General features: G+C 38.9%; 1 protein-coding gene across 1 annotated transcript in view; it reads left to right on the top strand.

Annotated features, from left to right (window-relative positions):
• Window positions 1-13,276, top strand: part of STK3 (serine/threonine kinase 3) — a 282,561-nt gene that overhangs the window by 190,517 nt on the left and 78,768 nt on the right. Inside the window, 1 exon segment of the mRNA XM_078441875.2 lies at window positions 5,686-5,878. Coding sequence (XP_078298001.1) covers window positions 5,686-5,878 — 193 coding nt within the window.

The raw sequence follows: 13,276 nt of genomic DNA, 5'->3' as shown, positions 1-13,276 counted from the left end.
GGGAGACAGAATCCGAAGCAGGCTCCAGGCTCGGAGCTGTCAGCACAGAGCCTGACATGGGGCTCGAACTCACGAACTGCAAGATCATGACCTGAGCCAAAGTCGGATGCTCAACTGACTGAGCCACCCAGGCGCCCCAGCCATTCTGTACTTTAAAATAGTAAGTTAAATAAAATTCTCCCGTAGAACCTTGTATAACATTGTCCTCAGTTCTGTGCTTTGGCACTACCTCATAATAAGGGCTTTAACATTAGCTTAATAGATTATATGGTAAGAACAGGCTTTGTGCTGGATGCCAGGAATAGAACTGTTAACAAGATTTGGTTACTGTACTTACAGGTTTTAGAATCTAATGGGAGATTTGGACAAGTCAAGTATATAGATAATTACAGTATTGCGTAATAAGCATATGAGTGGCATAAGCATAAGATGCTCTGACAGTACAGAATATGGCACTTAATTCAGTCTTGGGGTGTCTGAGCTGAGAAGGGATGTCTGAGTGTGGCTTTGCTATAAAAAGAAGCTGTAATATAAAGCAGTCACCCAAATTTGTATGTATTTGTTACATACATAGTATGTATCCTTTTGACCTAATTTAAGGGCAGCCTCCTCTGCGAGGCTTTCATTTGTTAGAGGCAGAGGTAGAGGTCACTTTTCTCATTGGTACTTAACAAATCGCCTGGTAATTTATCCCTCACACGTCAGTCAGTTTCTCTTAGACATCAGACTCCTTAAAAAACCAAAATGGAGCAGAATTTTTCTTATTTATCTTTGTATCTCCAATGCCTGGTCTACTCCTTGATATATTACAAATTTACAATAAATCCTTGCTGAATGAATTAACAAGTGAAAATATAAATTGATCCATTTATTAAATAAGTTCTTATTAAGTGCCTATTGTGTGATAGGTGTTCTAAGCATTGGAGATTCATCGATGAAAAAGAAGCCTCTGCCTTCATCAAACCTACATTCTAGTGGTAGAGAAGCCAAGTAGAGGCTATGAAGAATACAGAAGGATAAAAGATTGATGGAGATGTTGCTTTCAGCTTGGTGGTCAGAAAAAGCCTCACTAAGGTGGTGACATCTAAGTAGAGACTTGAGTTAAGTAAAGAATAAAGCTGTCTTGTGGAAGAGCATTCCAGGTTGAAAGATCAGCCAATTTAAAGGCTCGAGGAGGAACATGCTTAGAATGCTCAAGAAACAGCCAAGGATGGAACTTGGTGAGTGAGAAGGAATGTGATAGGAGATAGGATTGGCAGATATTACTGAACCAGATCACATTTGGCTGATAAAGATTCTGGATTTTATTCTAAGTGTGATAGGAGGCCAAGAGCAGGGTTTTGAGCAGGAGAGTAACATGAAATGATTGATTTATCTTTTGAAAGGATCAATCTGCCTTTGAGAGACTAAAGTGGGCAAGAGTGGGAACAGAGAAAACTATGCAGAGGCCATTTTTTAATGGTTTTTAACAGCTTATAATTTTTAACAGTTTATATATATAGTTTACATGTATAGTTTATAATTTTTAAATCATACAGTATAATTGTACTGTTTTTAATAGTACAAATAAGACAAGATGGTGGGTTTCACGAGAATGGACCAAATAATTTGTGTGGACTCTTTGGGAATAGGCGCTGGTGACATAAGCTGTTAAATTTGTAAGCCTGTACCTCTAACTTAAGCATTCAAGTGGATCAAAATTTAAATGTAAGTAAGATACATGCATTTAGTGGAGTAATAGACTAAGAAATATAAGATCTAGCTTCTTACTCCCACTTTGCTTTTAAATAGATATGTGTCCTTAGGGATGTCTCTTGCTTTCTATGAATCTCATTTTTTTCATAAATAAAATGAGGGGTTGAATTGTTAAAGGCTCATGATTTTATAGTTCTGTGTAAAGTAAATATGTAATGAATGCTTACTGTATATGGAATACCAAATGAAACACTGGAGTAGATTCGGAGGTACTGTAAGGTATTCTTATCTGTAAGATACTTATATTTCTAAAGGATTTTACAAAGCAGTTATTCACAATATGAGATCATAAATTTAAATGCAAAAGTGTGTGATGCAGCTTATAAATTCTATAGAAGTTTAGAAAAGAGGATAATTAATAAGGACTAAATTAGCCATGAAGGTAGTAGATACTTGATCTGGGACTATAGGATTTAGTTAGAATGGACAGAGAGGAAAGAGCATTCTGAGTGGAGAAGAAGACGTGAACAAAGAAAGAACAGGTCTTAATGAGCATAGCGTGACATGGGTTTATAGCAGCTGGAGACTCAGTTAAGGTTAGCCTGAGTAAAATGGAGGATATTTGGACAATGGGAAAATAGGATTGGCCAGATAAAATAGGATAACATAGAAGACATTAAAATGAGGCAGAAGTGTTTAGCTTTTAAGGCAGGCAAGAACTATGGCCATTAGAGATTGATTTCAGTAGGATATTATGGTACAATTGTTTTTAAGAAAGATTCGTATGGTATATGGGCTTTGAAGAAAGTGTGAAACTACTTTGTTCTAGTAATATGTAGGCATTTTGCATGTTTTTTCTCATTTAATCATCATAACTCCAATGAAAGAAACTAAAGTTTAGAGAGTTTAAATTGTTTACCTAGAGGTCTTATGTCTCTTAAGTGATTCAAGCCAGGAATCTGTCTGATTCTAGAAGGTCAGGGTGGGAGAGACTGTTTAGTCAGGGAGCTTTTCTTGCATTCACCCAAGTATGAGGCAATCAGGAATTTACTCAGTAACAGTTGATATACAGAACTCTGTTGATATAGAGAATCAAAGACAGAATGAACCTAAGAAGACCTGTTGATTTTTTACTCTTGGGTAGCTAATGCAGATTATTGTGCTTTGTAGTGGTCGTTGTTGGGGATGGAGGCAGACAGGAGAGACTAAAGAGGTAGATAAGATGATATCTGATTTGGGATTGTCGAGTTTTAAACATCGTTAAGCATTTAAGTAATAAGTTCAGGAAGATTTCGGGATTTGGGAATCTTCAACATGTTAGATAGTCGAAGCATAAGAATGACGAAGTCATCTAAAAGAGAAGCTGAGAATAAACTGAGGGTTGATGGGGGGTGGTAGGGAAGGGAAAGTGGGTGATGGGCACTGAGGAGGGCACCTGTTGGGATGAGCACTGGGTGTTGTATGGAAACCGATTTGACAATAAATTTCATATTAAATAATAAATAAATAAATAAATAAATAAATAAATAAATAAATAAATAAATAAATGAGAACCTTGTGAAAGAAGCACAAAAGACTTTGAGAGATATGCTGAATTTATCATGCAGGTTCAGGAAGAGGAAGGGCCATCAAACAGCTGAGAACTATACAGATGTTCCTATTCTCTGTATTCGCATTTGACCTCTGTCAGAATTAGGTTTTGCTTGTTTCTACCTAAAGTGGAATGTATGTAAATGAATTTCACAGTATGTATCAAGTTTTTCCAAGTAGCATTTTGTCTGGTTTCTCAAACAGAATTTGTTAGTTTATTTTTATGGCCCAATTTCAGTTTATCTTTTGACGAACATTCTAAAGAGCAGTTTTTGGTTCATATTTATATTACTGATTTGATCTTTCTGTGAATTTGCATTTAAAAACTAATGGCTATGATAGAACAATGAAAACACAGGCAGCAAAAGAAAACAGATAACTTTGACTTTATCAAAATTAAAAATGTGTGCATCAAAGGAACCATCGAGAAAGTGAAAAGGCAACCTACAAAATGGGGAGAAATACTTGGAAATCATGTATCTGCTAAGGGGTTAATATCTAGAATATACAATGATCTCCTGCAACTCAACAACAAAAAACAACCTATATCAAAAATGGGCAAAGGACTTAAATAGACATTTCTCTAGAGAAGATATATGAATGGTCAGTAAGCACATGAAAAGATGCTCAGCATCATTAGGGAAATGCAAATCAAACTACAGTGAGATACCACATATCCACTAGGATGGCTGTTATCAAAAAAACTAGAAAATAACAAGTCTTGGTGAGAATGTGGAGAAAATGGAACTTTGTGCACTGTTGGTGAGAACGTAAAATGGTGTAACAACTGGGAGAAACAATTTGGTGGTTTCTCAAAAATTAAAAAAAGAATTACCATATGATGTAGAATTGCACTTCTAGGTTTATACCCAAAATAATTGACAGCAGGGACTCAAATAGATACTTGTACACCAGTGTTCATTGCAGCATTATTTATAATAACCAAAAGGTGTAAATAGCCTAATGTTCATCAACAAATGAATGGATAAACAAATGTGGTGTGTATATATATATATAAATGGAATATCATTCAGTCTTGAAAAGGAATGAAATTCTGACACATGCTACCACATGGATGAACCTTGAAAACATGCCAAGTGAAATAAGCCAGACACAAAAGGCCATATATTGTTTGATTCTGTTATATGAGGTACCTAGAATAGACAAATTCATAGTAACAGAGAGGAGAAGAGAGGTTACTGGAGATTGGGAAAAGGGGAGAATGAGGAGTTATTTTTTAATGGGCACAGGGTTTCTGTTTGGGATAATGAAAAAGTTCTGCAAATGGCTATTAGTGATGATTGCATAATACTGTGAATGTACTTAATGCCTCAGAAATATGCACTGAAAGTTATTAACATGTTAAATTTTATGTCTATTTATCACAATTTTAACAAGAAAAAAGCTAATGGCCTTTGTACGAAGTTTTGTAAACATGACTGTTAGAATAGTGCCAACATGTTCTGTCTTTAATGTGCTGTCTCATATTTTTTTGGTCACTGTATTCTTTGTTTTGCATGTGTTGGTAATTTACCTATCTTAATCCTTATTTTAAAAATAGCTAGGGGCGCCTGGGTGAGTCAGTCGGTTGAGCATCTAACTTCGGCTCAGGTCATGATCTCGCGGTCTGTGAGTTCAGCCCCGCGTCGGGCTCTGTGCTGACAGCTCCGAGCCTGGAGCCTGTTTCGGATTCTGTGTCTCCCTCTCTCTCTGCGTGCTCTGTCTCTCTGTCAAAAATAAATAAACATTTTTAAAAAATTAAAAAAAAAATAGCTAGCAGCCTTCTATTTCATCAAATAGAAATTCTGTTGCTTGAGCTTTAATTACCTAAAACTGTAGATTATTTTGGATAACTTGGGCTCTTATGATAACATTTGTATGTATGTCTGTATATTAAAATTAGCTATATTAGTATTTTCATTATTTAAAGTGATATTGATATCATATTAAATATATCAAATTATATTACTATAATGTATGATAAATTAATATTATTAAATATATCAGATATTAATATTACATTAAATTAACGTTATATTAAATTATTTTGAAATATAGTAATAACATTAAGAGGGAGATGGGCAAAATGGGTGAAAGGGAGTGGGAGCTACAGGTTTCCAGTTATGGAGTAAATAAGTCATGGAGATGAAAGGTGTGGCATAGAGAATATAGCCAACGGTAGGGTGATAGTGCTGTGTGGTGACAGACAGCAGCTACACTTGTGGTGAGCATAGCATAATAGAGATGTTAGATCCCTATGTTGTGCACTTGAAACTAATGTAACATTGTGTATCAACTATACTTCAATTAAAAAATATCATATGCTTGTCATATTGTGAAGAATTAAGAAATCTGGCCGTTTTAGAAAAGTCTTCCTTCACTGCAGTATTTTGCTTGCAGGATGAAGATGAGCTGGACTCCCACACCATGGTGAAGACTAGTTCAGAAAGTGTGGGCACGATGAAGGCCACGAGCACGATGAGTGAAGGGGCCCAGACCATGATTGAACATAACAGCACCATGTTAGAATCTGACCTGGGGACCATGGTTATAAACAGTGAAGACGAAGAAGAAGAAGATGGGACTATGAAAAGTATGTGGCTTTTTCCCAATGAATATTAATTTTCTATCTTCTATAGAAGTAGACTTCCTATTGAAACTAGGATACATTTTGTCTTTTTATAGCCAGTTGTGGAAAATTTTGTTTCCGGGCATAATTTAGCGGTAAGGAGAGTATGGCATAAGTAAATTTTAAAAAATTTAATATGGCAGAAATCAGCACATCTTTAACTTAGGGTTATGGAACTTTTTCTGTTAAAAGATACTAACCCATAGCTTAATTTAATTTGTAAAGTATTTTAGAGATAAAAATATAGCGTTCCTGGGGCACCTCAGTGGCTCGGTCGGTTGAGCCTCTGACTTCAGCTCAGGTCATGATCTCGTGGCTCGTGAGTTCAAGCCCCGCATCAGGCTTTGTGCTGACAGCTCAGAGCCTGGAGCCTGTTTTGGCTTCTGTGCCTCCGTTTGTCTCTGCCCCTTCCCTGCTCATGCTCTGTTTCTGTCTCTCTCTCTCAGAAATAAATAAACATTAAAAAAAAAAAAAAGGATAACGTTCCTAACATTTACCTTCTCAGTAAAAAAGTGAACGTAAAATTCTGTTCCAATAAATACAACATAATATTATTTCATGTTGTCTGAATTATCAGTTAAGCCACAGATGACAGAGGATGCAAGGTAAGAGAAGAAACAAGGTCTTGGTTGGGAAAAGAAGAAACATTGGAAAGAAGGATCAAGAGACGGGCTTACTCATGCCGAAAATTCAGTTCAGTGCATATTTACTGCTGCTTGTCATGTGTGAGGCACAGTGCCAGGCATGCTGCAGGGGCTAAAATGACGATTAAGACATTCTCTCTGATCTCCATTGCTTACAGAGTGATGAAGACAGAGATACTTTTGCAGACTAGCATTTCTTTTTGTACCTTTTAAGATTGCAGTTAACAGGGTAGGACATTGTGATTTCACAGTTATAGGCAAAAGCAGATTAATTACCTCTTGATACCTACTGACCCTCCTCTTCCCCCTCCTACCCTGGTCATGTGTGGTCAATGTCAAAATCTAAGCACTAGGCTGTTTTCCACTGCACAGCACTGCTTCTGAATGGCACAAAAGCAGTAATACATGATTTCTTGCATTATGGAGCCTAGAAAGTTATAAATATTCAAGTGATTTGCTACTATTGTAACGTGGAAATAGGCAGCATTTTTCTCTGTGACATGTCTGTTTTCTTTTTGCATACCCCTTTCTTTTTGCTACTCCCCCGGTGAGGCTGCTTGGTGAGTCTTATTACCTCATGGCTTCAAGCCATTTGTTCACTGCTCTTGCTTTCTTCACATTTCCTGGTACATATAGCACATTATGGTTGTATTCTTTGAAAGGGAGGGTCATGAAGCACAAAATGCAAGCAGATTGCCACATAGTTAATCCTGGGTGGGAGTTGGGAAAGGGATATGAATTTTTTTTAAATCTCCCACAACTGGTGAGTCTCCTGAGCCTTTGCCCTGGAAAGCAGCCTACAAATTGTATTCGTGGCTAGGCTTCTGACTGCAGGAGGCCTTCTGCATCCATACCATGCTTACCCAACTGTGTCGGATGGTCTTGTAGCCTCCAAAGTGGTAGGGTACAAGTTAAGTGCCTTGCAGATTAAAAAGACCCTATGATAAGACAGTTTACAACATATTACCCCTCAGCATGTAGTATGGCTTTTCCACAGCTGGTAAAATTTCTTTTAGTAAAACTGTATAATCCTTAGCAGACCAGTTAGGTGATCATTGAGTGCTTCGCTGCATCTTCTGGAGAGCTACTGAGCTCCCTACAAAACTGCATAAACAACTTTTTCTGTGCAGTCACAGAGTTGAACATGAGTATTTAAGCAGTGGTTATTAAAAATGAGTTTTTATAGCATCTAATTCATGTTGGATTATATTTCAAGGAAGGGCTCTGTGATGATGATTTATCAGACGGCATGCATTAAATTATCAGTGCAGATTTCCACATACTTTTTGTAGCGAGTTTTAGCTTTGACAGCCACAGAAACCACTCAGTATATAATTTTATGTCCTAAGTATGATTTTGTTAGGCCATAGACGTTTTACTGAAAGCTCATTTTTAAGTTGAGCAGATAGCAGCTTATATACTTGCAGTTGTTTATGTGCTTTAGCAAATCTTAAATCCCATGAGCCAACTTTCCATGTAATTTAAGTTTCTGCAATTTAGACATCATTCTAGAATGTGGGACTTACGTGTTCCCAAAAGTCTAATCAAGTGATGTTGGTGTAACCCGCAGGGTTTGTCATCCTGTAGTATAGCAATAAAGAATATAAAGAAGTTATTGAGGCAGAACTTACTTTTCCTGAAACCACATAATTAGTTTTGGGTTGTTGTTTTTTTTTTTTTTAATGATCTAAATCTTCTTTAAAATGTCTTAGATTAGTTGGTTTGAGCTCTCAGGTTATGTCATGTCAAAGCCCCATTTGCTAATGTGTCTTCAGCATTTTTGTTCCCCAAACACATTATAGCAATATATTATTTTTAATTTTCTAAGATGTCTAGAATGTTATATTGTGTGCTGAAGATCCTGATTTCCATAATCTTTCCTGTTGGAGTTTCAAATGAGTTGCCATATTCTTGTCAGCTTAAATTATGTTTGCATATTCTTTTATACCTTTATTCATGAAGCTAGAATTTATGGATTTGTTTTCCTTACTTCTGAAAGATGTGGTGGTATGACTATAGAAGCAAAATTATTAAAAGATCTCTTGAAAGTAAGTAGAGAATAGTGACAAAAAATATTTAAAATTTGATCTGTTTTTAAATGGGCATGGGGCACCTGGGTGGCTCAGTTGGTTAAGTGTTAGACTTTCAGCTCAGGTCATGATCTCATGGTTCATGGGTTCAAGCCCCACGTCGGACTCTGCGTTGACGGTGCAGAGCCTGCTTGGGATTCCCCCTCTCCCTCTCTCTGCCCCTCCCTCTGCTGACTCTCTGTCTGTCTCAAAATAAATACATGAACTTTAAAAAAATAATAAAATAAGCATAAGGGCATGTTCCCAGAAGAACTCTCCAAACCCGTTTTCAGTGATGATGGCATTCCTCTCACCCTCCCTCTCCCATCACTCCCACTCACATCTCCCTGGGGCCTCCTCATAACCCACAGGATGTCCAGGCTTCAGCTTGGTAACCAAGGTCTTTCACAATCTGGCACCAGCCAGTATTTATCCCTGGGTCTCTCCTTCTTCATATATTGTACTTTATCCAGTTGGACTTATGAATGTTTGACAGTAGGTGCAAAGCAGGTTGGTTGTCATTAAGGGAATAAACATTTGTCACTTTCCATCCTGAAGTAGTAGATTAGGACCAGGTCAAGAATCCGTTGTCATCAAATTTATGAGATACTAGAGATTATATCCTTGGGAGTGATTGTGGGAGAGTGATTGTTTCAGGAAAGAGAAAGACTGGGGCCTTTTACTATGTTCAGCTTAGATCTATACAGCTCAGTTTCTGTGGTGGAACTTTCTGGTCTCACAGAGCTGGGGCTGGATTGGTAGCTTTAGTTGCCCAGAGAGGAAACTGTCTCTGTAGGTATCTGAGGAAGAGCCACATTTTCCAGTCAGTTTAGAGATTATGTTTTATAGCTTTAGCTACTTGCTTATTCATATCCTTAACTTTTTTGCCCTATTCTCTTTCTCTTCTGCCCCTCCTGACAAAATGTGACTGTGGATCAGTGTCTTTGTCCATATTCTGGGCATCTTCACCATGGCTGCTGAGTGCTGATGGAAGCAATCTCAGATCTATGTAGATGGATCACCAGTTCAGGGCCTCCAGAACTTTCCTGGAGCCCGTGTTTCTCTGCCTCAGCTCTTTCTCCTGCAAAGTAGCTATTTTAGACCTTCACTAAGTCTCTTCCTGCCACCTCTCCTCTCGGTTTCAATAGGTGACCTTGCTTTCTGCTTCATAGAAAAGAAAAATTAAACGTTATCATTTAAGAATATAGAAGGACTATACAGATGTTTTAAGCATAGACTTTGGAATAAGATAGAAAATTTAGAGTCGTCCTTAACTTCTCTCTCTTTCTCACCCCTCTCTGAATTCACATCATCTCGAGTTCTGCCTCCTGAATCTCTCTGCCCTCTTCCCACCATCTCTGCTGGCATTTCCCTAGTGTAGATCCTCATAGTGTCTCACATGAAAGGCTTCCTAATTGATCCCCTGCCTCCATCCTTAGCACCCCCCCTCCTCACCGATCCAGCATCCCTCTCTTCTGCTTATGGCTCTCCAGCAACTCCCCATTGCTCTCACTTAAAGCCCAACATGGATTAAAGGGCAGTAGACACTCTGGTGTCTGCTCACCTTTCTATTTCGTGGCTCATTATTCCCTGTCCAGCCTTCTTCCAGCTCCTCAGCTTTTAGAATGCTCTTTCATACCTTTGGGCTTTTGCACTGCACAGCCCCTCTGTTTGGACTGCTGATTCCTTGGCTACTCCATATTCATCCTCTCAGGCTCAGTCAAGGGGCTGCTTCCCTCACTGACCCAGCTGGGGGATGGTGCCCCTCCCATAGGCTGCCAGCTCACTTCATGCTGTTCCTCGGAATAGCATCTGTCACACCATATTGTAATTGCTTGTTTCTGTGTGATTATCTCTTTACTCCACTGTATTCCCAGTGCTTAAGGCAGTATCCAGCACAATAGTAGAAATTCATCAAATCTTTTCTGACCAAATGATGTGGTGTACTGAGAAGACCATGGGACTTAAAGTCAGACCACGTTTAACTGTGTTCATCTTTTCTGAGCTTCAGTGATGTATATTTGTTTTTCTGGTCTTTTGTGGATATGTGTTTGTGTGTGAGTGCAGATTAACTTAGGTAGATATATCAAGCACCTAGCAGAGTAGGTCACCAATAAGAAATAATCTCCATCTGTTCCTCTGTCAGTTTGGCCTTCCAGCAGCTTGGGAAACTGGACCCCTGCTTCCTGCACGGTGAGGGAGGCCTGGGCTTCCCGGGACTGCACATGTTGAGCCAGTGAGCAGTGAGCCAGTCCTTTTCCTTCCCAGGGCAAACTCTTGCTCCCACTCTCCCCTCCTTCCTCTAAGACCTCGCTCCATTTCTAGTTATTCAGTAAGATAGCCAGAAGGGGTGCTATGGGGAATAATGACCCCCAAAATGAACAGGGTAGCACAGACATAAATATGAACAATTTGAATGGCAAGATGAGGAGATGGGAAGGGATCACGCAGTTGATCTGAGGATCTGCAAGTAGAGGTATGATCGATAATGTGTGTTGAGATAACTTTCAAGTGAGAGAACTATGTTCCACTGTTCGTGAAATTTGATGTCTCTTTGAGAAAAATGAAAAATGCATGAAAGCGTCACGAGACACGAAAGAGTAAATTTAAATTTTACTGTAAATTTTATTTTCAGAAAAGAGAAAAAAGGGTGGATTTCTCAAATTATAGCTGTCATTAGTGGAGGGTCTGGCATAGGCCATTGTTGTGCTCAGGACTCTGCATATATGATCTTACTGACCCCTCACAAGGACCCTGTAGAGTAGCATCATTACTACCATTTGCCCCTGAGGAAACTGAGACTTGGGAATGTGAAGTGACTTGTCCAAGGTCTTACAGCAAGTAAGCAGTGGAACCAATATACAGATCTTGGTTTGGCCCCCAGATCAACATCACTACTCAGGGGCTGGTGAGCTTGGCATCCCTTTCGGGCAGGAGTGTAGAATATCTATAAATGCTTTAGGAAAGGAGACTGAGATTAGTACAACTTTGCATAGTTCGCTGGGAACGAATCATACCAAGATAATGGAATTTCCTTTTTTCGACAGCATGGCTAAGCTTATATAGGTCAGAGGAAATTGTGGGTTTGGATATTGTGTTTTAGGATTTTGGAAAAGTATTTGACAAGGTTTCTGATGCTATCCTGGTAGCCACTATGTAGTATGAACTGGCTGATGGTTCTGTTATGAGGGTTGAATGGTTACAGCTACATGGGCTTGTATCAGTCAGCGTTTATTGGAGGAAACAGAAACTGCTCTGGGCATTTTAAACATAAAGAGATTTAAGTCAGAGATGTGACTATTAACAAAATCTGTGGAAACGTTGGAAAAGAGGGCTGTGTAGACTAGGCCTCCAGGAATGCCTCTACCTCACAGGAGTGGCCCTGGATGGAATATATGGCTGCTGCAGTCAGGAAGGCAGTGAATCCAGAGGTTGCCATTGGCCTCTGGAGTTCAGTGATACAGACTGAGCTCAAGCCCTGTTGCCCTTCAGGGATTAGAATGCTACCAGGGCTACTGCAACCTGTGAGGCTGTTGACTGGACGCTGGCATGCTGCTCTAAGAAACCCTTACCTCTTCAGTACTGTGCTTGTCAGAGGCTCATGGCTTCCGCCTGCCTTCTTTTCCAATCATGAAAAAGTGCACTTATCCAGGATAAGGTGCAGGGAGTTCTAGGAAATGCAGTGTTTAGCTTTCCCACCTGTACAATAAGAAGGCTTACCAGAGGCAGTGGCAGTGGTTGCTAAATTTCAGTCAGCCGTAGTGTTCAGTCTTAAACTGTCAAGGAGAAGATTTCTCATTGTATGCTATAGGGCCTAGGCCTCAGCGCTGGCTGAGCTTAACATTTTTTACGGAAACTTGGATGAAGCTGTACAGTGAAAGTCTGTTGGAATTGCAAATGACGTGAAGTGGAGCAAAATATAAATAACATTCTAAGACGCGATTAGGATCTTAAGAGATCTCCACACACTGGAGCAGTGGGCTTGATTTACAAGATAAACCCTGCTCCTGGGTCCATGTAGCTAACCTCAGAAGTGTATATCATAGTAGGAGCCCCGCAGAGATACTGGTTCTGCAGGCCAGAGTAGGGCCTGGGCATCTCAATTTAAAAAGTAAATCAAAAAATCAAAACAGTAAAACTGTACAGGTACTTCTGAGGTGCAGCTAGGACTAATAACCACATTTTAGAGCAAGGAAATAAGCAGCTTCACTCTGCTCTCAATGCCTAGAACTTATCTGGAGTATATAGGAGGGGTGGAGACACAGTGGAGCATATTCAGTAGAGAGTGAGTGACCCAGATGGTAAAGTTAGTGGAGGCCATGTTGTATTAAGAATGGGTAGAGAAATTACCAGTCGTTTTTATCTTTTATATTATTTATATTAACCTTCATAACCTGTTTGTCAATGATGAAATGTTGGGTTAAGTTATTATAATTGAGTATGTATTTTATAAATGTTTTCTTTTCATATATTTATAACACATAGTGATTTTAAAAATATTTCACAGTTTTATTGTTTCATTTTGGGCAGCACATTTATGTAATTTCACTTAATTACTAAGAGAAAGCCAGTTAGGTTCTGCTTTAGATTTTTAGGAGTGTATCCTAGAAATAGATCCTAGATTGATTTTAAAAGGGTTTAGGAGAGAT

This window comes from Panthera onca, chromosome F2 (genome assembly GCF_046562875.1).
Source record: "Panthera onca isolate mPanOnc1 chromosome F2, mPanOnc1 haplotype 2, whole genome shotgun sequence".
In the NCBI taxonomy this organism is placed as follows: Eukaryota; Metazoa; Chordata; class Mammalia; order Carnivora; family Felidae; genus Panthera; species Panthera onca.
The sequence above is the reverse complement of the archived record's forward strand: the minus strand, read 5'-3'. Positions and strand labels throughout refer to the sequence as shown.